The 20,066-nt window shown below is 48.1% G+C and overlaps 1 protein-coding gene across 1 annotated transcript in view; it reads left to right on the top strand.

The window, feature by feature from the left end:
* The first annotated feature begins 2,320 nt into the window (after positions 1-2,320).
* The window catches only part of LOC118856516 (collagen alpha-2(VI) chain-like), a 115,150-nt gene continuing 97,404 nt past the window's right edge, over positions 2,321-20,066 (top strand). The window contains 4 exon segments of the mRNA XM_036766832.1: positions 2,321-2,416; positions 11,554-11,677; positions 13,092-13,251; positions 18,236-18,282. Of these exon segments, the coding sequence (XP_036622727.1) occupies positions 2,321-2,416; positions 11,554-11,677; positions 13,092-13,251; positions 18,236-18,282 (427 nt within the window).

Raw genomic sequence — 20,066 nt, 5'->3', positions numbered from 1 at the left:
GCACTTTGGTCATGGATCCTCTCAACAATCCATATGTCCAGTTATTGCTGGACTCTGGCCATTGAAGGGAGAGCAGCTGGATTCTGAAGGGATAGAAGTGCATATGTGGCACTGTGTTCAGGACTGGTGATAAGAGGAAACAGCTGGTGCCCACTCTTAAGAAGCTCACCACTGAATAGGAAGGATTCTGTGTGACCAGGAATAGATAAGAAGCAAGGCATAGATGGACAAAAGAGCAGCCCAGACAAAGTACTCCCAGAACAGTTGAGGCAGGAGGCAGACCAAACTCCTGGGTAGGACCAAGAGGGCTTTGTGGCCCCTGAGCTGGACTGAGAAGTAAGGAATGAGTTTCAAGGGAATGGGCCTATGAGGTCATGAGCCACACAGCCACACTGAGACAGGGGCAAGATGGAAGCAGAGTATGAGAAAAGCAAACAAGACCAAGCCTGGGAAGGCCCATTGGAAAGAGAATGCAGAGGGAGGGCTTGAAATGCCAGCCTCAGAGGGTGAGGGGGTACTCTAGAGTCAGTCGAGTCTTCAGGAAGAGGGCCAGGAAGACTTGGGGCCACATTACCTTGCCCTGATCCATATGTTGCTGAAGTGCTCAAGGGAGCTCCAAGCTTCAAGGAAGGGGCCCACTGGCATTAGTAGGGGGAGTTACCTCACCCAGGAGCTCCCCAACCTCTCTGGCTCCTTCTCTTTCCTTAGAGGCAATGGGAGACACTAGAAGGTTCTGAGCAGTGCGGTGACATGGTCAGTTCTGTGCATGAGGAAGACTAGATCATAGAGAGAGATCCAAGAGGGGAAAGACTGGAGAGTGATCAGGAGGCCACTGCAGTCACCTGGGGGATCAGCATGGTGGCCATAAGGCATGAGAAAGGGATGGAGGTCAAATGGATAGAGCTTAGGGATGGACGGAGAGGACAATAAGGAATAAAAGAAAAATCAGACGTTAAGAACCTGGCTACTGATGAAAACGAAAAAGGAAGTAGAGTAGGAAGTGAGGATGGTGGCAAGGAAGAGAGAAGCTCAATCTGAAATGTCAGCAGGACATTCGGGAAGAAATGGAGGTCTGTACCTCCAGGGAGAAATCATGAAGGGTACATGAATTTCGGAATCATCCTCAGAGAGGCCAGCAATCATTGCCTCCCTCATAATGTACAAGATCTCCAAAAGGGTTTGTAGAAGACAGAGGACAGAGTCTGGGAGACTGCCACCCCAACCAATAGAGGGGAGGAAGCAGCAGCCAAGCTCTCAAGAAGAGAGACAAGCAGCAGCTGGGTCACAGGAAGCAGGGTCCATTGTAGGAGAAGGGTGGAGGATGGGCACCACAAAAAAAAAAACCTCAGGAGTTGGGAACAGAAAGGCCCCTTGTGACCTGGGAGAGGGCTGGCCAGGGGTGGCATGGAAGCTCTCTCTCAAATGGCTAAGGACAAGGGGATGAGGCAGCAGGAGCATCAGGTGTAGCTTGTGTGTTCAGGAGTTCGCCAGTGAAGGCAGGAAGAGAGACAGAGACAGAGAGACAGAGATAGAGACAGAGAGAGACAGAAACACAGAGACAGAGGGAGGGAGAGACAGAGAGACTGAAATAGACAGAGAGAGAGAGAGAGAGAGAGAGAGAGAGAGAGAGAGAGAGAGAGAGAGCACACCAGGGGATGCTGTGTCTTTTAGATTAAGGAACACATTCTATATTCCTACAGCCCTTCAGATCCTGTGGCCATCATGTCTCCCCCCCCACTCCCACCTCAGCTCCTTCCCCTCCCCCTCCATTCTCCAAGGCATGATCTTGAAGTCTTTCCCGTCCTTATCAGGCACTAGGGGGAAGGAGCCTGCTGGATGGGTCCTTGGACGGACCATGTGCATTCTAATCCCACTTCAGACACATGTAGCTATTGGACCCTTAGGTCAAATGACCTTTATTGAACCTTTCTCCAAGCCTCCATTTCTGTAAAATGGAAAGAACCATCCTTGCCCTACCTACCACCCAGCAGGTGCTTAATCGATCTGTGATGAATAGGAGTGAAATCTCCCGGCAAATACAGCACCAATATTTCTATTGCCTGCTTCCTTCTGAGGACATCGGCTCTATCAGAATTGCCTTAGACTCACTGTGGAGACTCACCTTATAGTGAATATGTTTCTGACGGCCGCCTGGAGGAGGAGGAGGAAGATAGACTCAGGGTGGTGGAGGAGGACAGTGGGGTCCTCCTGGGCCCATTCCTGGGCCACATAGAAAACCGCCAGGGTGGTGGTGGCCATGAGGGTGATGGCCGTGATGGTGGTGGCCATGACGGTGGTGGCCATGAGGGTGGTGGCCATGATGGTGGTGGCCGTGAGGGTGGTGGCCATGAGGGTGGTGGCCGTGAGGGTGGTGTCCATGACAGTGGTGGCCATGAGGGTGGTGGCCATGATGGGGGTGCCCACCTGGCCCCGGGGATGGCCCTCCTATTTTTAAAAAGAAGATCACTGGTAAGATAGTTTACAATTTCCTTCTCTTCCCACCTAAATAAATTCACCAAGGCCCTTGCTTCACAGCAGAGACCGCCACAGCAGGCTGCCATGCCTCAGGGCACTGAGGGAAGTATTTGGAAGCCTCTGGGGAATCCTTCCTTGGCCTCCCTCTCTACACCTGGCTTATATCTGCCAAAGGTGCATGTGCCCATTCCAAGAATTATAATGTTCTTCCCGACCACAACAGGATGATGTACCTGGAAGACAGCTAATACCCTAGAGTAGGAGCTGGATCACCTAGTGCATGCAAACTCCCTGTTTGACGGATGAGAAAACTGAGGCCCAGGCAGGAGAAGGGACTTTCTTAGGTCAACCAGGGACCAAGTTGTCAGAAGCAGGATGGGGAGCCAGATGTTCTGAATCTAGAGCTGTACTACATTGTTCCCTTAATAAATGACGGTTTTAAAAAACTAAAATAAAAATGAGGTTTGAGGAATGAGTTCATCACCCATCCACAAAGGCCTTCAGAAAAGCATTCTTTCCTGTAGAAGTGACACAGCCTAAGGAAAAGAGCGATGGTTATGGAGTCAGAAGATCTGGGTTCGAGTCCTGACCACCATTTATTAGCTAAGTGTTAGAAAGTAAGTCACATCATCTGTTTACTTATTGGCAAATGGACCCAAGCTGGACCTTGGAGACCTCGACACGAGGCCAAAGATCTAAAGTTCCTGCACCAAGTGGTTGGAAGCCAAACCAACCACAAACCACAGATGACCGAGTGGAAGAGCACTGTGGAAGCCTATAGGTGGAAGGCAGTTTATCACAACAGGAAGAGAAGAGCATTTAGAAAAGACCCCGATTCCAAAGCCTGGCTTCCCCAGCTAAGATCTTCTACAAAAAGCCTTTCCTGATTCCCCTTAACGCTATGGCCTTCCCTCTGTGGGATTCCTCCAACTTATCCCATACATTGGTTGTTTCTACATAGCTGTTTGCCTTTTGTTTCCATTTAGACAGTAAGCTCCTTGAGGTTAGGAGGTGCCTTTTAGCTATCTTTGTATCCCCAGCACTTAGCACAGTGCCTGGCACATAGTAGGCTCTTATTAAATGTTTATTGTCTGATTGACCTTGCCACTTACTACCTCTGTGACCCTGGGCAAAACAGCCTCCTGGGCCTCGGTTTCTCCATATGTAAAATGAGGGGGGTTGGGCTAGATGACCTCCAAGATCCCTTGTGGCTGTAAAGCTCTAAAGTCTGGGAGGACTGGGATCTGCATGGATGGAGAGAGGGAAGACTCCCTTTTCCCCTACCCTCAAGAAATCACAAGTCCTGGAAATTTAATAACATGGCGGTGCTGACTCTGAAAAGCCAGATCCTAGATCAACACTGGAAAGTTACTTTCTAAATGTTGAAGAGTCATCCACGCATCAACATCCATCTGTTTGGGACTGGGCGTGTCCTTTCAGTGGAGTACAGAACTCCCAGTGAGGAAACTCCCTCTCCCAACGTAGATCTGCTCATTTGACAGCTAGGAGCTGGAGAGCAGGTGTTCTTCACCTGGGGATTCATGGAAGGGACTTGTGAACCTGGGTGGGAATACAGCTCTGCCTTTATTTTCACTAACCTCTGAGATCTAGTTAACAGTTTAAAATTCTGAAAAGGGTCCATAGGCTTCCCCAGACTACCCACGGTGGGTCTAAGACACATACAAAAGCCTCTGCTTTACAGAGTTACCTGGGGAAATGGGAAATCACAGGACTTTCCCAAGATGTGTCAGAGAGGCAAATTGAACTCAGTTCTCCTGGACTCCAAGGCCACTGTCTAACCACCATTCTGCACTAGAGTACCTCATAATCTGTTATTTGGTGGAAAATATTTTTAAAAATTCCTTACCAGCTCATGGATGGCCTTCCTCATGGTACCCCAAAAACATTGGTGATCCCCCTGAATTTGCCAACTTTCAATGATTACTACATCCCTATATGAACTTTATGGCCCTTGCACAGAGAAGAGGAAGTAGATATTTGAAGCCATACCTGGATTGTGAATCCACATTTCTGCCCCTCCTTTGGCTGTCTGAAATACAGAAGGACATCACAGTTATTAGGATGTGAAATTCTCATCATCTCCCTCTGACTTGCCCCCAGTTGAATAATGTCTTATGCACATTAGAAAGAAAAACATGTCTTTCAAAGGCCCCTCTCTCAGTAGCCTCTTGAGAATACATCTAATCTGATCTTTATAACCAGTGTTTTCTAATGTTTATCACTTGAAAATGTTCAGGACAAGTCTTCCATGACCATGGATGACAACTTAAATAAAGGAGATAGACTAATGTGTGTCACAATAAAGAAGGAAAGAACACAGTGTGCTCTGTCTGTTGTTGGCAACTCCATCACTGGGTCAATTATCATTCCCATAATACAGAAGAAGAAACGGAGGCCTCCATACTGGTAGTATTATTGAAAATGCACCCAGTTAGGCAGGTTTGCTCTGGGTTCTGCAATTTTTCCAATTCCCTGGAAACTTACAGAAGCAGCAGCACTTGGTAATAAGGGCCCTAAGAGACAGAACTCTTTCCAGGTTGGCTCCATCAGTAAGTCAGCTGCACTTGCCCATTCACCTTAGGTCAGGAACTGGATGAACCAGCAGATGGCACCACCAATGCTTCCTAACACCTCTGTGTAATTCATTGTGTCAGCTCCCTGAGATGCTTAGAGTATGAGTGCTAACCTAGACTGTGCTGGCAGGGCTCCTGTCTGGTAGGACCACAATACCCACCCTCGTATCTCTGAGGTGTCTGCTCCCTTTTCTGTCCAAATGTGTTTCACACACCATCCTCAAGATCTAGACTTCAGTCATGGCTTATGTCAGTCTCATTTTCTTATCTGAAAATAGTAAGATAACCCCCTACTCTGGGGCTTGCTGTTCTACCTCAACAGAGCCTGGTCAGCAGTCCTCAGACATCTGGCAATAGAAGGTCCTTGGTCTCTGCTGCAGCTTGGCTCATGGACTGCTGTCCAAGGAAGCTCGATCTAAGACCCCAGCCATGGCTTGAGAAGCAGAAGAGGATAGAAATAGGATGAAAATCACAAATAGAATGGAGATAGGAAGGTGGAATCTTCAGTGCTTGGAGGAGTGTGAATAGCCACATGGAGGAAGTGGATCTGAGAAGAGGCTCCAGGTTACCTGTACTCAAGGTGGACCATGGGAGTGTTTGTAAGGACTGGACCAAGCCTCCAGGCACATGCTGAAGAGCAGCACTGGCCACAGGTCAGGGGGCAGGGAAGATGAAGCTGAACTCACCCTCCTTGGAAAGTCCTGACATCCCCCATTGTGGACTTTGAAACCTATTTCTGCCCTACCCTGGGAAGTATTTATTTCTATGTGGATGTGACATTTCCTCTGACAGAATGGATCCCATGAGAGCAAGAACTGTTTCTCATTTGTATCTCCACCACCCAACACAGGGCTTGGCGTGTAGTAGGTGCTTACTAAATCCTTGCTTTTTGGTTGATGCTTGAGGATCATGCCAGTGTGTACAGGCTTAAGGAGCTCTTACCAAGCTGAAAAGCTCCAAGTACTGGCCAGCCATGGTCTACATCTGTGGACTAGTCCGCCTGAGTTTGGAAAAGCTCAGTACCAGAACCATTTTGGCCATAACAGGTGACAGGCATTTAAGTGCCTACTGTGTGTCAAGTCTTGTTCAAGGCCATGGGGATATGAAGGCAATGATGGAGAGACAGTGTACACACATAGGTACAAAATGCAGGGAAGGGGATTAGGAAAGGGAAAGGATCATCTATTGAGGCACAGAAGGACTACAATCTGTGCTGATGGAGGGCACACCCACGCTGATGGAACCACAGATGGCACCCAACCTGGTCCTGGCCCAGCTAGGACAAATCACCTCAGGAAATTCCTGTGAATTCCACCTTGCTGCCTGGGCCCCCAGGGGCAAACTCTGAAGATGGCAAAGTTGTGGCCCTCATCCCACCTCTCTCCGGGAACTGCTGACCCCAGGGACCCAGGGCCTTCCTGACACTCATCCTTACCCTGGCCACCTCTCTGAATATCTCCTCTACCCACCTTCAAGTCTGCCTGCCCTTGACCATGGGACCAATCTGACAAATCAGGGCCTACAACCCCTTCCAGCTCACGATGCATTAACAGTGAGGGAGCAGCTGCCCTTTCTCTGCCAAGAAAGGTGAACTTTGGACTGGAAAGCACAGAATAAAGGCTTGGGCCGAGATAAGCAGGGAAATAAGCAGCTGGGCACACCCAGCCTGGGTAAGCCACACCCTCCCACACTGAAAGAGCTGGCAGGGATGAATGTTGAGGCCAATGTCCTACAGGGCTGTAGAAGGGCAAGATGGTCCAAAGTGGGAAGAGAATGGTTTTCTGCACACTCTCAGGCAGCAAACTCAACCTTGACTCCCAGAAAAATCCCAGAACACATTATTAAAGGAATGGTCAGTGAGCCGCAGAAAAGGCAGCAGAGATCCCACAGACCTGTGTGGCTTCATCACAAACAGGCCACACCAAGAGAACTCAGGTCCCTTTTCCAACCAGGTTCCTGAGAGATGGGTGAAATGCTGGACACAGAACTGACCTGAGTTTAGCAAAGTGTTTGATTGAGTGTCTCCTGCTTTCCTCGTAGACAAGATGGAGACAGCCTGCATGATGAGTCATTCAGTCAAGCCAACCAGAAGGACTGGTTCTGTGTTCTGATTAACTATTGATCAAATGACTAGGCCCTGTACTATCAGCGTATCACGATCATCTCAATTATTACATCATTTCACCAAATGAGATAACGGATGTAAATCACTTTGAAAACTATATAGCGCTATATAAATGTTATGTATCACTACCGTTATTCCCATTTTGAAGTTAAGGAAAAAGGAGGCCCAAGGTGGGGAATGGATTGCCCAGGCCCACAGATAAAAGTGCCACAGTGTGGAAGTTTAATGGGGGCCTTCCACCTCTGGCATAGATCACTTTAGCAAGGATCCTGCAGCCTCAGGACAGTCAAGTTGACAGCAAGTTTGGGACCTTTTGTAGTGGGAGGGGACATGAGGAAGAGGCAGGTTATGGACTGGCTCAAGCCAAAGGTCACCCTCACCACAGCCACCAGGCAGAGAGAGGAGAGGGCTGAGGTGCCAGCCCCTCCTCCAGCTGATCTCCAGCCAAGAGTCAGGAAGAACTGGGAATGCTGAGCTGACCCTGGTGCTCAGGGAGTCCACACTGGTCCAGACTCCAAGCGTTTGGCTCAGGGACTTCAGGCATTGATGATGCCAGTTGTTTATCTTCCAGCTCAAAGCAAGGAGCCCTCATCTCCCCATTCCCCCAGCACCAGGACTCCCAGGATGTTTTTACTGAAGCTGGGGGAGCCCCTTCCCCAAAGCAAGGGAGCTCCATGAATGTCCCTCACGTTGGAAGGAGCCGAGGGGCAGTATGGGGCAGTGGCTAGCATACGGGCCTTGCAATCAGGAAGGCCTGGGTTTGAATCTCGTCTCAGGTGCTCACTAGCTGTGTGTCCCTGAGCAACTCAATCCCACTCTCTGGGCCAAAGTTTCCCCATTTGTGAAATGGGGTATGGATGTCATGGCCTCCAAATGTCCCCCTTTAAAGTCCTTTAAGCTGAGAAATTGAAGTTCATTCTACTGGATGGAGAAAAGGAATTCGACCAGGGCCTGGCTGTGCCTCCTAGTGCACCCACTGTCTCGCTGCGGGGTCCTCTGTCCACAAATGCAGACCCCACACCCTCTCTGCCTTGGCAGACAGTCATCTTCCTCAGCTACGGGGAACCGTCTCTCCCTGGGGAGCCAGCCCTCTGACCACAAGTCCCCCAAATCTCAGTGAGATTGGTCGTGGGCCAAGCTGAGCACTATCTAGCTTTGGGCCTAGTTCTAAACCCTCTTACCTTGATGGGACCTGTTAGAGCTGGGCATCACTGGCCCATGCTTGGAGACCCCAGACTCCCCTCTCTGACAAACTGAGTCAGAAAGGAAGGGTTCCACTTTCACAGAAAATAGCCTTTCTCAGAGTTCACAAAACCACCAGGTCTCTCTTCCCTAGGAAAAAGATTAGACCTCTACAAACCCCTGATTAACAGGATTTCACCTTGAAAAGGATCTCACAGGCCACCTGGTACAAGTCATACATCAACCTCCTCCCTGACATCCTAGCATCCCACCTCTGTCTGAATACATCCAGTGATGGGGAACTTATTACCTTCTGAGGAAGCCCACTCCCCTTTGGCACCATTCTTTGTTAACAGGCTGTTCTTACCATCTGGCCTAAGTCGACCTTCTTTGAATGTCCCACCATTGCCCCTGGTTGTTGCCTCTAGGGGCTAATCCCTCCTCCATGTGATAGCCCTTCACATCCTGGAAGGCAGCCTTCACTTCTCCAAGTATACACCCCAATGCCCTTCCCTGATCCTCCTGTGCTGTGGTCTCCAGTGCCCAGCCCATCCTGGGATTTTTCAAGTGGGAGTTACCCACAGGCCAGGCCAAGTGTTCTTTTCAGATGGTGCTGCTGTCACAGAGAGCCAAGATAACAGCAGAAAGGGCTACCCACCTCTTCTGCCCCTGTCTACGCCACTGCAGAAACCTGCCAGAGACAGACAAACCATCGGAGACCCAACTTGTGTGTCTTTGGCTGAGCCTCAGTGCCAGGCATGGGGCTGTGCCTGGAGCAGGACGGCAGTAATCTTGGCCTTGTTGGACTGAGCCAAGCTCAGGGGCTTGGAAATTACTCAGCCCAAACCCCAATATTTGGAAAAGGGAGACTGAGGCCCAGGGGGGGAAGGGGAGGCAGTCATGAAGATGACCCCCCCGCCGTGCACCAATACTGTGTCAGTGCTTTAAAGACCTTGCCATTCTCTAGATCCTCCCTCCACTCCTACAGATAGCAGCCCCCACTCCCCACAACTTTCACCCAATAATACAAATTAGATCAAGAAATACCTACGTCTCTTCCACAAAGTGATGAGAGCAGAGGCAGGACCAAGAACCTTCCTGCTCACACACTGGCTTCCCCTTAAATGCCAGGGCTGGCCTTCAGAGGCAGCTTATCCCAGCCAATCAGAAGCCTCAGAAAAGAGGACCCAGACATAATCTGTTTACAGAAGGTAGATGCCTAGGCCATATACCCTTAGAAAAGGTGAAACAGGACAACCAGCCCCTGAATTATTCCTCTCTGACGCCAGGAGAGGCTTGTATCAGGAACGTCAATACCCACACCCGTCCAAGACATAGGGCCTCTGATAAGAAGTGACTCACTCCATGGGCAGGCCCCCAGTGGACCCGAGAGGAGGCCGTATACCACCTGAGGAGAGAAGACACACTCTCAGAATGCTCACAAATGGAGGGTCAAGTGGAGAGGCCAAGCTGTGGAGCAGAGCAGGCAGGCCTGGGGAGGACCTTTACACAGAGACTTCTGTTGGGTTCAAATTGGGGAAAAGCCCTAAAATACAGTAAATAAGCAAAAAGCCATAAAAACTTAAACTCTGTGAAAGGCGGAAGCCCTTTGGGCTTTGGGCTTTATGGCAACCTGTTCACAAATCGTAACTTAGATACTAAATCATAACTTAGACACTGAGTTAAAATTTAACATACTATATGACCTATTGAAAGCCTATTTAAGAATATTGTGCCATACATGTGACCAGGACATGATCAATATAGAAACTTATGTTTGGGCATAACATTGGCTTAACGCCCAGGCTCATTACGAAGCAGAAAACCAAAAATCTCCACCGATCAGGGGGCTGTGCTCTCTAGCTCCTCCTAACTTTGTTTTCTTTACTTATCAGGGAGATTTTGGGGGTCTTGCGGGAGGGAGTCCACTAAACTGTCTGGCCTCCCCCAAACCAAAGATTGCCCCTGTTTGTAAGTATTCATAATGACTGATTAAACCACTCCTACGATCAATGTTCAGATACTTGCCTCTTCCTCTGGTGTTAAAAAAAAAAAAAACCCATGATTATGGGGGAGGTATAGGGTCCCCAGCCAGGGGAGTTCCCAACCTTACAACCTCCTTGTCTCATCAGAAAGGGGGAAATGCAGGCAGGAGCTCTCTTTCAATCAACAGTCTATGAAGGGGGTGACCGACATTTGCTGGAGTGGATGGTCGGGAGACAGAGGGGCAAGCATCCATTACATTGGGCCTCAATTTGCTCACCTGTCAAATCAAGAGGCTACACAAGAGGGCCACTAGGGTCCCATCCATTCCAAATGCTGTGCTTCTGAGTTCCAGCTGTGTGAGTTGGGGCAAGTCCTGTCCCCCTACAGGCTTCAGTTCTGTCCTGTGTGAATTAAAGGGCAGGACTCAGTAGTTTCTGCCCTCCCTTCCAGCTCTAACAGTCTCTATGTCTGTGATGCTGGGCAGGGACTACTTGCAACAAAACACTCCAGGCTGAGACCAGCCCATTCCTTTCCCCCTTGAGGCCCACCCCACCTCCCTGCCCTGAGCCCTTAGGAGGCTTCTCTAACCCAGTGGATCCATGTTCCTTGACATTCCACCATCACTGTCCCTCCCAAAGCCTCTCCCAAGAGACCCTGCCCCTGTAACAAGTAAGCACAGTAAAACAAAAAAGTGGGCAGTTGCGCCCCATCTGGACACAGATAACCCATTCTGCCACGGTCGTCCCCCACTTGGGGCAAGCAGAAGCTCCTTGAGGGCAGGGACACTCTTTCCTCATCTGTAACCCCAGCACAGGGCATACAGTATGGCCTTACTCAATGCTTGTGGCCCTTTTCATAATTCGAGGTCTCACAAAACTTGCATTTAGGGATAGGGTTCCTAACCCTCCCAACCCGGCCTCACTTCACTCTGAATCATTCAGAACAAGTCTTTCCAGGCTTCCTCATTTGACACCCCATTAAGGTCTTTGACCACAACTTGTCCAATCATCCCACATGGAAGGGTAATGCTTCTAGCTGGAGTTCTTTGCCACACCCTAAACTACGCTCTGGCTACTTCAGTGTGTCCCAGAGGGACTTGTCAACTGACCTCTGGGGACAGTGATGGGGCTGTCTGGGGCTGCAAAGTTCACCACGAGGGCTCTACTTAGGGACCAACCTCCTTGGGTCCAGAGCAAGGACCTGGAGCTGAGGCTGCCAGAGGGCAGCCCTGGGGGCTCCCCATTCCAACCCCAAAGAGCTACAGGGAGCCCCCTGAAGGAGGGGGCTGACCCTCCTGCCTCTGGCCCCAGCCACAGTAAGTGAAGGCCCCCACTCAGGAACCCAGGAACACCCCAGGGGCTTTCATTCGTGAACTCAGCATCCAATCCTGCCTGGAACACTCAGCAGCTGATGATTGTGAGCAAGTCCCCCAGAATCCCAGGGCTTCCCTTTTCTCCTCTGTAAAATGGGGGAGGTGACCCCATGACTTCTAGGGTATCCTCCAGATCTACTTCTGAATGTTCCTAGGATGGAGTCCAGTGGCCGCAGACACATCTCCCTTCAGAAAGTTCATATGATGTGATATGGTTCATTAAGCACCAGCTTTGAGCCAGGCACCATACTGAGGATGCCCTGACAGAAGGGAAAGAAAGCCTGCCCTCCAGAAGCTTATATTCCAGGAAGGGGAAGCAGCACATTCCCGGGTAGGAGGGTCCCCCACATAGACACAGGTCTAGGTCTGGGAGAGCCCTCAGACCCCTTCATGGTACACATGAGGAAGCAGCCTGGAAAAGTTAAGTGACTTCCCCAAGGTGACTTAAGTGGTAAGAATCAGGACGGTGCTACTGGGAGTGACTTTGGGAAAGCCGTCCTGCCCTGCTACCCTGACTGCCCACCAATTAGCCATTCAACAAGCCTGTCTTAAGTGGGTGGGAGGAGGGAGGAGAAGGACTTTCAGGGGTAGACATCCTTCCATGCCGCCTTCCAGGAGCTGCTCTGAAAGCGGTCTTGGAGCTAAACCAGCGCTGGCAGCCTGGCGGGAAATGATAGAAGCAGAGACGGGTGATTGCTTCAAGTTCGGCACCCAGACCTCCCTAGAGGCTGGTTCCCACCTTGTTCCATTCCCCAGACTATGTGCATTTACTTTGTACCTCTGTGTCCCCACACCTAAGGAAAGCACAGTCTACTGCCTAAGAAGGAGAATTTATTTTTGTCATATCTCCACGGTGGCTGGCCCATAATGGCTTGAGAATGTGAATTGGAATGGGTTGGGTTGGGTTGGATTGGATTGTTCTGGAGTTTCTAGGTTTTCTTCTAGTCCAGTCCCCACCTGAACAACAACCACAACAACAAAAAATCTCCTACCATATCCACAATTTCTTCCCATCAACTCTATCATCCAGACGCTGCTTAAGACTTCCAGAAATGGAAGCTCACCTCATTGTGAGGTAGCCCATCCCACTAATGGACAGATCTCACAGTTAGAAAGCTTTCAGATTCTTTTAACATCAGAGAAGGAAAAGCCATTACTGAACATCTGGCACCTCGAGTCCAAAGATAACACGTGTGGCAGGGTCCAACACAGAAGCATCTCAGGATGTGAGAAGCTAAGTGGCTGATAAGGAACAGGGATACAGGTGTCCTGACCTCCAGTCCAGAGCATTTCCCAGTACCTCCCACCCCCTTGTATAGAGCTGAAACTTGGTGTATTTCTTCTGCTCTTCTACTAGGTCTACACCCTAAGGCCAAGCAGAGAGTTGGAAGGGGTCAGGTAAAAATGGAGCCCCAGGACAAAGCTGGGGAGCTAGCCATCACCAAGCAGCCAATGAACAAACCCAAACACAGATGGAGTGCCAGGATGGAAGAAAGCCTGGACAGGAGGCAGGATGGGTTGGAAGGGAGAGGGGGTAGAGGCCAATGTAGGGAGCCAGGCCTGACCAGAGAGGGGCCTGAGCTAGCTGGTAGCTGTAGCAATGGGGAGGAAGCAGCCCATGGTGCTCTGGGATTCTCTCTCACTTGGCCTTCTCCTTCTCATCTATGGTGTCACCTACCAACTCTATACTGCTGACTCTCAAGTCTTTAGTCCAGCCATCTTCTCTTCTGAGCTCCAACTGCCACCCAAGGCACATCAAAAACTTGCTCCATCATTGCCCCCCCCATCCTGCCCTCCCATTATCTATCTGCAGCTCCACCCTTCACCACCCACCCTTCCATTTGTAATCTTTGCCCCTTCTCCTTCCCTCACCTTCCTTAGCACTCTGTAGTCAGCTACTTGGGATTTCATTTCTGAAACATCTCCCAGATCCTCCCTCTCCTCTCTATCCCTGCTGCCCCTCCCAGCTGCCCAACTCATCTCTACCCACCTGGCTTAGTATTAACAGCCTCCTCTGCTCTTCCTGCCTCCTACAATTCTCCCTTCATACTACTACCATACTACTACCTCCTCTCAACTCTCTTTTTCTCTCAGCTAACAAGAAAATTGAGGACATTGTCTTTCTTTTACTTTGGGGGATGATCTCCTCTGACCACCTCCTTTACCAGTTACTAGGTTCTCCCTTCCTCCCCACCTTCTCCTACAATTCCCACGGGGACACATATTGGTGAAGGAACCCACATTCCCCACCCAAATCTCAAACATATGAGGCAAAGTCTCATATCCTCTGACTAGTTAGGGCTATGACCAGCCAAGTGACTGGTTTGAGATAGATGGTCATTAAAAAAAACCCTAAACACAATTTAGCTTACTCCATTCAGTTCCAGCACCATCACCAAGTATGTGCAGAATGACCTTTCTTATACACAGCTCTGACCTCTCACTCCTACCCAAAATCCACAGTGATTCCCTAGCACCTGCTGAGTTCAATCCAACTTCATTTGCTTGTCATTGAAGGCCCCCCAACCACCTGTAGCCACCCTATCCTTCTCAGCTGTCAGACACTCTGTCCAGACAAACAGGATTCTTTTGCCACACTTTTTGGGCAGCATGAGCCAAATTCTCCTGCCTCCCCACCTTGTACCTAAAATATCTTCCCTCCTTCTCTTTGCAGGGCCTCTTGAGGGCCCACCCATTCTTTAAAAGAATAAGGACAGGGACTGATATTTCCCTGGTATAAGAAACTCCCAGATGAATAAAATTCCTCTGCCAATGAAGGTTAGCACTGGCTCTGCAGCCATAGGCTGAGGACTTGCTTGGAGCACTCACTGTCCTAGGAGTGTCTTGAACTGGGAGCTTCCTGAGTCCAAGGCCAGCTCTCTGTCCACTAGGCAACACTGTCTCTAAGCCTATCTCAATCAGAGTCCCCTTCTCTGTGCCATACCTGCAGAGCACATCACAATGACTTAGGTGCTGGGGAGTTGTATGCTCTGATGCTTCACTCTCCTATGAGACTGTGAACTCCTTGAGGCCAGGGAGAAGGATTGTGTTTGGTGAACCAAAGAGGATGCAGGATTGGTCAATCAAAAAGTATTGATGAAACATCTATTATGTACCTGGCACTGTGCTTGGCACTGGGGGTACAAGTACAAAGGACACAATGATCCCTCTTCATGAGGAAGAGACAAGACTATATGAAATTTTATACAGCATAAATATAAACTGATAAATACATGCAAACTCAATAAATCCAAGGTCATAGAGGGGAGTGGTGAGGGAGGCAATGCCCAGCAGTGGAGGAGACAGGGAAGGGCTTCCTGCAGAAGATGGGCCCTGAGCTGTGCCTTAAAGGAAGAGAGTGTTCTGTGAGGCCGAGGCAAGGAGGGGGCACTCCTGACATGGGAGATGGCCAAGGCCAAGGAATGGAAATTGGAGACAGAGTGTTAAGTGTGAGGAGCACAGAGAAGCCCAGGGAAGGGGCTGGATACTGGAGGGCAGGAGGAATGATGGCCAGGGAGGCCAGAGAGATCAGCGGGGGCCAGCTTGGGAAGGGCTTTGAAACTTAAACAAGAGAGTTTATATTTGACTCTGGAGGCAACAGAAAGCCACTGGCATAGACTGGACTCCCATGGTCTGATCTGGATGGTAGGATGGATGGGGGTGGGGAGAGACTGGGGGCAGGGACACCTGTGAGGCCATGGCGGCAATAATAGGGGAGGGAAGTGGTGGGAGGGTGAGTGGAGAAAAGGGGCAAAGTGAAGCCACGTCTTCAGGTAGAAGAAGCAGCCACAGGTGAGGGAGAGGGAAGAGTCTGGGAAATCACTGAGATTAATGGCCACTGGGGGACTACAAATTCTGCCTGCAATGGAAGTGTGGATGTTGGAGAGTGGGCCTTGAGGAAGAGAGGAGAGCCATTTGGGATCTGCTGCGTTCAAGGGGGCTAAGAGCCATCCAGTCTGGAAAGTCTAATAGACCACTGGTGATGCAAGACGCCCTGGGCGGGGACAGGCTTGATTAACACACCTGGGACTATCTGCATAAAGGTGATAGTTAAACCCAGGAGAATGGATGAGGTCACAGATGGACAAAGAGACAGAGACAAAGATGGAGAGCCAGAGAAAGGACTGAGGGAGAAGAGAAGAGGACCCAGAACATAATAGTGCATAACACCCACACTTAGGAGGCATGCGCGTATAGGTCAGAGGTGTCAGAAGAGCCCTGAACCAGATTAAGACATAATTAGAAAATATATGACAAAATAAACAAAAATACAATAAAACTCTAGAAAGCATAGGGATAAATGGAGCCTTCCTTAAAATTATAAATAGCATCTACCTAAAACCATCAACAAGCATTATTTGTAATGGGGATAAGCTAGATGCATTCCCAATAAGATCAGGGGTGAAACAAGGATGTCCATTATCACCCCTACTATTCAATTTGGTACTAGAAATGTTAGCTGTAGCAATAAGAGAAGAAAAATAAATTGAAGGAATTAGAACAGGCAAAGAAGAAGCTAAACTATCACTTTTTGCAGATGATATGATGACTTACATAGAGAATCCTAGAGAATCAAGTAAAAAACTACTTGAAATAATAAACAACTTTAGCAAAGTTGCAGGATATAAAATAAACCCACATAAATCCTCAGCATTCCTATACATTACTAACAAAGCCCAACAGCAAGGGATAGAAAGAGAGATTCCATTCAAAATTACTGTAGACACTATAAAATATTTGGGAGTCTATCTGCCAAGACAAACCCAGGGCCTATATGAACATAATTATGAAACACTTTTCATGCGAATAAAGTCAGATTCAAATCTGTTGCTCATGGTTAGGCCAAGCTAATGTAATAAAAATGACAATTTTACCTAAATTAATCTATCTATTCAGTGCCATACCAATTGAACTACCAAAATATTATTTTACAGAGCTGGATAAAATAATAACAAATTTCATCTGGAAGAACAAGAGGTCTAGAATATCTAGGGTACTAATGAAAAGAAATGCTAGAGAAGATGGCCTAGCCATACCAGGTATTAAACTGTACTATAGAGCAGCAGCCATCAAAACTACCTGGCACTGGCTAAGAAACAGAGTTGTGGATCAGTGGAATATGATAGGAACACAAGATGGAGAAGGCAACAACTATAGCAATATACTCTTTGATAAACCCAAAGAGGCCAGCTTCTGGGCCAATAATTCCCTATTTCACAAAAACTTCTGGGAAAATTGGAAAATGGTAGGACAGAAACTGGGCATAGACCAATAGCTTACACCATATACCAAAATAAAGTCAAAATGGGTTCATGATTTAGGAATAAAGGCTCATACTATAAGCAATTTGGGAGAGCAAGGAATAGTTTGCCTACCAGATCTATGGAAAAGAAAAGAATTCATGACCCAACAAGAGATAGAGAGCATTACAAAATACAAAATGGATAATTTTGATTGTGTTAAATTGAAATGTTTTTGTACAAGAAAAGCCAATGCAACAAAGATTAGGAGGGAAGCAGAAAATTGGGAGAAAATCTTTACAACTAGTGTCTCTGACAAAGGCTTCATTTCTAAAATATACATGGAACTGAGCCAAATATATAGGAATACAAGTCATTCCCCAATTGAGAAATGGTCAAAGGATATGAACAGGCAGTTTTCAGAGGAAGAAATTAAAGGCATATGAAAAAATGGTCGAAATCACTACTGATTAGAGAAATGCAAATCAAAACAATTCTTAGATACCACATCTCTCCTGTCATATTGGCTAAAATAACAAAACAGGAAAATGATAAATGCTGGACAGGATGTGGGAAAATTGGAACACTGTTACATTGCTGGTGGAGTTGTGAACTGATCCAGCCATTTTGGAGAGCAATTTGAAACTATGCCCAAAGGGCTATAAAAATGTTCATACCCTTTGACCCAACAATACCACTTCTAGGGTTGTATCCCAAAGAGATCAAGTGGGAAAAGGACCCATATGTACAAAAATATTTATAGCGGCTCTTTTTGTCGTAGCTAAGAATTGGAAATCAAAGGGATGCCCATCAATTGGGGAATGGCTGAACAAGCTGTGGTATATGAAGGTAATGGAATTGTGCTATAAGAAATGGGGATGATACGGACTTCATAACAACCTGGAAAAATCTACACGATATAATGCTGAGTGAGTGGATCAGAGCCAAGAGAACATTATACATGACCACAGATATATGGATTCTGTGAGGACTAACCCTGATAGGCTTTGCTCTTCTCAGCAACAAAGGGTACAAAGACAACTCCATAGGACTCTCGATGGAGAATGCTGTCTACATCCAGAGAAAGAACTATGAAGTATAAATGCAGATTGAGGCACACTTCATGCTCGCCTTTTCCTCCCCTTTTTTTTTTTTTCTCTCTTTTGTTTTTGTTTTTGGGTTTGTTTTTTTTTGGTCCTGTTTCTTCTTTCTCATGATTCATTCCATTGGTCATAATAAGATGTGTCTTGTTGCCTTAAAGAGTGTTCTTCAAAGGCAGCACCATGGACAGAGCCAGCAACTGCCCAGGTACTAGCATGGCAGAAACACTGCCAAGGCCCAAGGGCCCCTGAGCCCGGCCCCTTTCTGCCTAAAGAGAACAATGCTGCCAGGCTCTTTGGTGACCTCCATGAGCATGGACCTTCCTTCCATCCAAACCTAATATCTTCAGACTTCATTTATAGCAAGAATGTCAACATGTGCATACCTCAGGTGCCCCAGCCACATTTCTAGATCATCAGCCACTGGACAAAGATCACACATTCGTTGGAGCAACACTTCAGTAGATGGATGCTCACAGACAATCTCAGTGCAATGCCATGGTTTTCCCCTGATCTTCTGTCAGCCTGTCATGATAGCTACAATGACTAGAGGATGCTGACCAGGCCTGAGGTCACTTGGGCTTTTATCTATTTCATGGGTTCCTAAGAATCCATCTCCTGTTTGTGGTGAAGAGCTTCTCTGCATCTAGCGAGGCCAAACTCAGACAATAGACACAGTTCATCCCCGGGACCTGACTCAGAGCATTTCTGGTTTAGCAGGACCTTCTAAATCCTGCCCTTGGCTGGGCATCTAGAAAACCCAATCAGGCATCCAAGGACTCTGTGGCATGAACACCTTCTTTAAGAAGATACTTGGAAGGTCAAAAGAGCCCAGAAAATGACTCAGCCAATGAGCCTCTGATCTCCTTGCCAAGCAGGAGCACCTCGCAGCCCAGGGCAGTACTGCCTAGGTGGGGAGGGAGGGCACAAATGCATTCTTAAAGCATTAAGGAGGAAGACCATAATAATAATAGCTAACATTTTAAAAGCACCTACTATGTGCTAAGCTCTTCACCACTATTATCTCATTTGAAGTTCACAACAACCCTGGGAGGTATATGCTGTTATTATCCCAATTTTATGGAGAGGGAAACTGAGGCAAACTGATATTAAGTGACTTGCCCAGAGTTGTATGGCTAGTCTACACGTCTGAGGTCAAATTTGAACTCGGGTCTTCCCGATTCCAGGCCCAGGGCTTTATACCCACTGAGCCACCTCACTGCTAGGAAGACAGAAGTACATGTGAGTGTTCATGACAGTAATCCAAAGACTCAGAACTAGGCAAATGGCCACACCCAAAGAGCATTCATTAATGATTACACACCACCTTAGATGGAGGTGGGGTGTACCCGAGCCACCTGGTACGGGCCCTGTTATACAGTCTTTTCAGTCCTGTCTGACCCTTTGTGACCCCATTTGGGGCTTTCTTGGCAGAGATACTGCAGTGGTTTGCCATTTCCTTCTCCAGCTTATTTTAACAGATGAGGAAACTGAGGCAGACAGAGTTAAGTGACTGCCCAGGGTCACGCAGCTAGTATGTGTCTGAGGCTGGATTTGAACTCAGGGAGGAATCTTCCTGACTCCAGGCCCAGTGCTCTGTGCACTGTGGTGCTACCCTTGCACAATCCCACGGTTGTTAGATGGTCAGCGTAAGCCCTTAGACCTTGGAGATCAGCAAACGCTAAAAATCGGGGCTTGAGTTATCGTTGGTTAACTGTCCACACTTAGGAAAGTGACAGAGAGAATGTTCATGACACAAGTTAAATTGTGCTTTTTTTTTCAAGCACCAATTGTTAACCATTTACCAGCACATGACTGGGGAGTGCCCCAGGGAGCTGTCCTTAGCTTTATGTCTTTAGGGTCATCCAGTGTTTTTCTCAATGCCTTAGACAATGAGATAGATGGGATCCTGCTCAGATTTCCTGGTGGACATCCAACTAAGTAGGAAAGCTGACCTAAGGGAGGAGGGATGGTGGCATCAGGACCCAAAAA

The sequence above is a fragment of the Trichosurus vulpecula genome, chromosome 7 (genome assembly GCF_011100635.1).
Source record: "Trichosurus vulpecula isolate mTriVul1 chromosome 7, mTriVul1.pri, whole genome shotgun sequence".
NCBI lineage: Eukaryota > Metazoa > Chordata > Mammalia > Diprotodontia > Phalangeridae > Trichosurus > Trichosurus vulpecula.
Note: the sequence above shows the minus strand (reverse complement) of the source record. Positions and strands in the feature narration are given on the sequence as shown.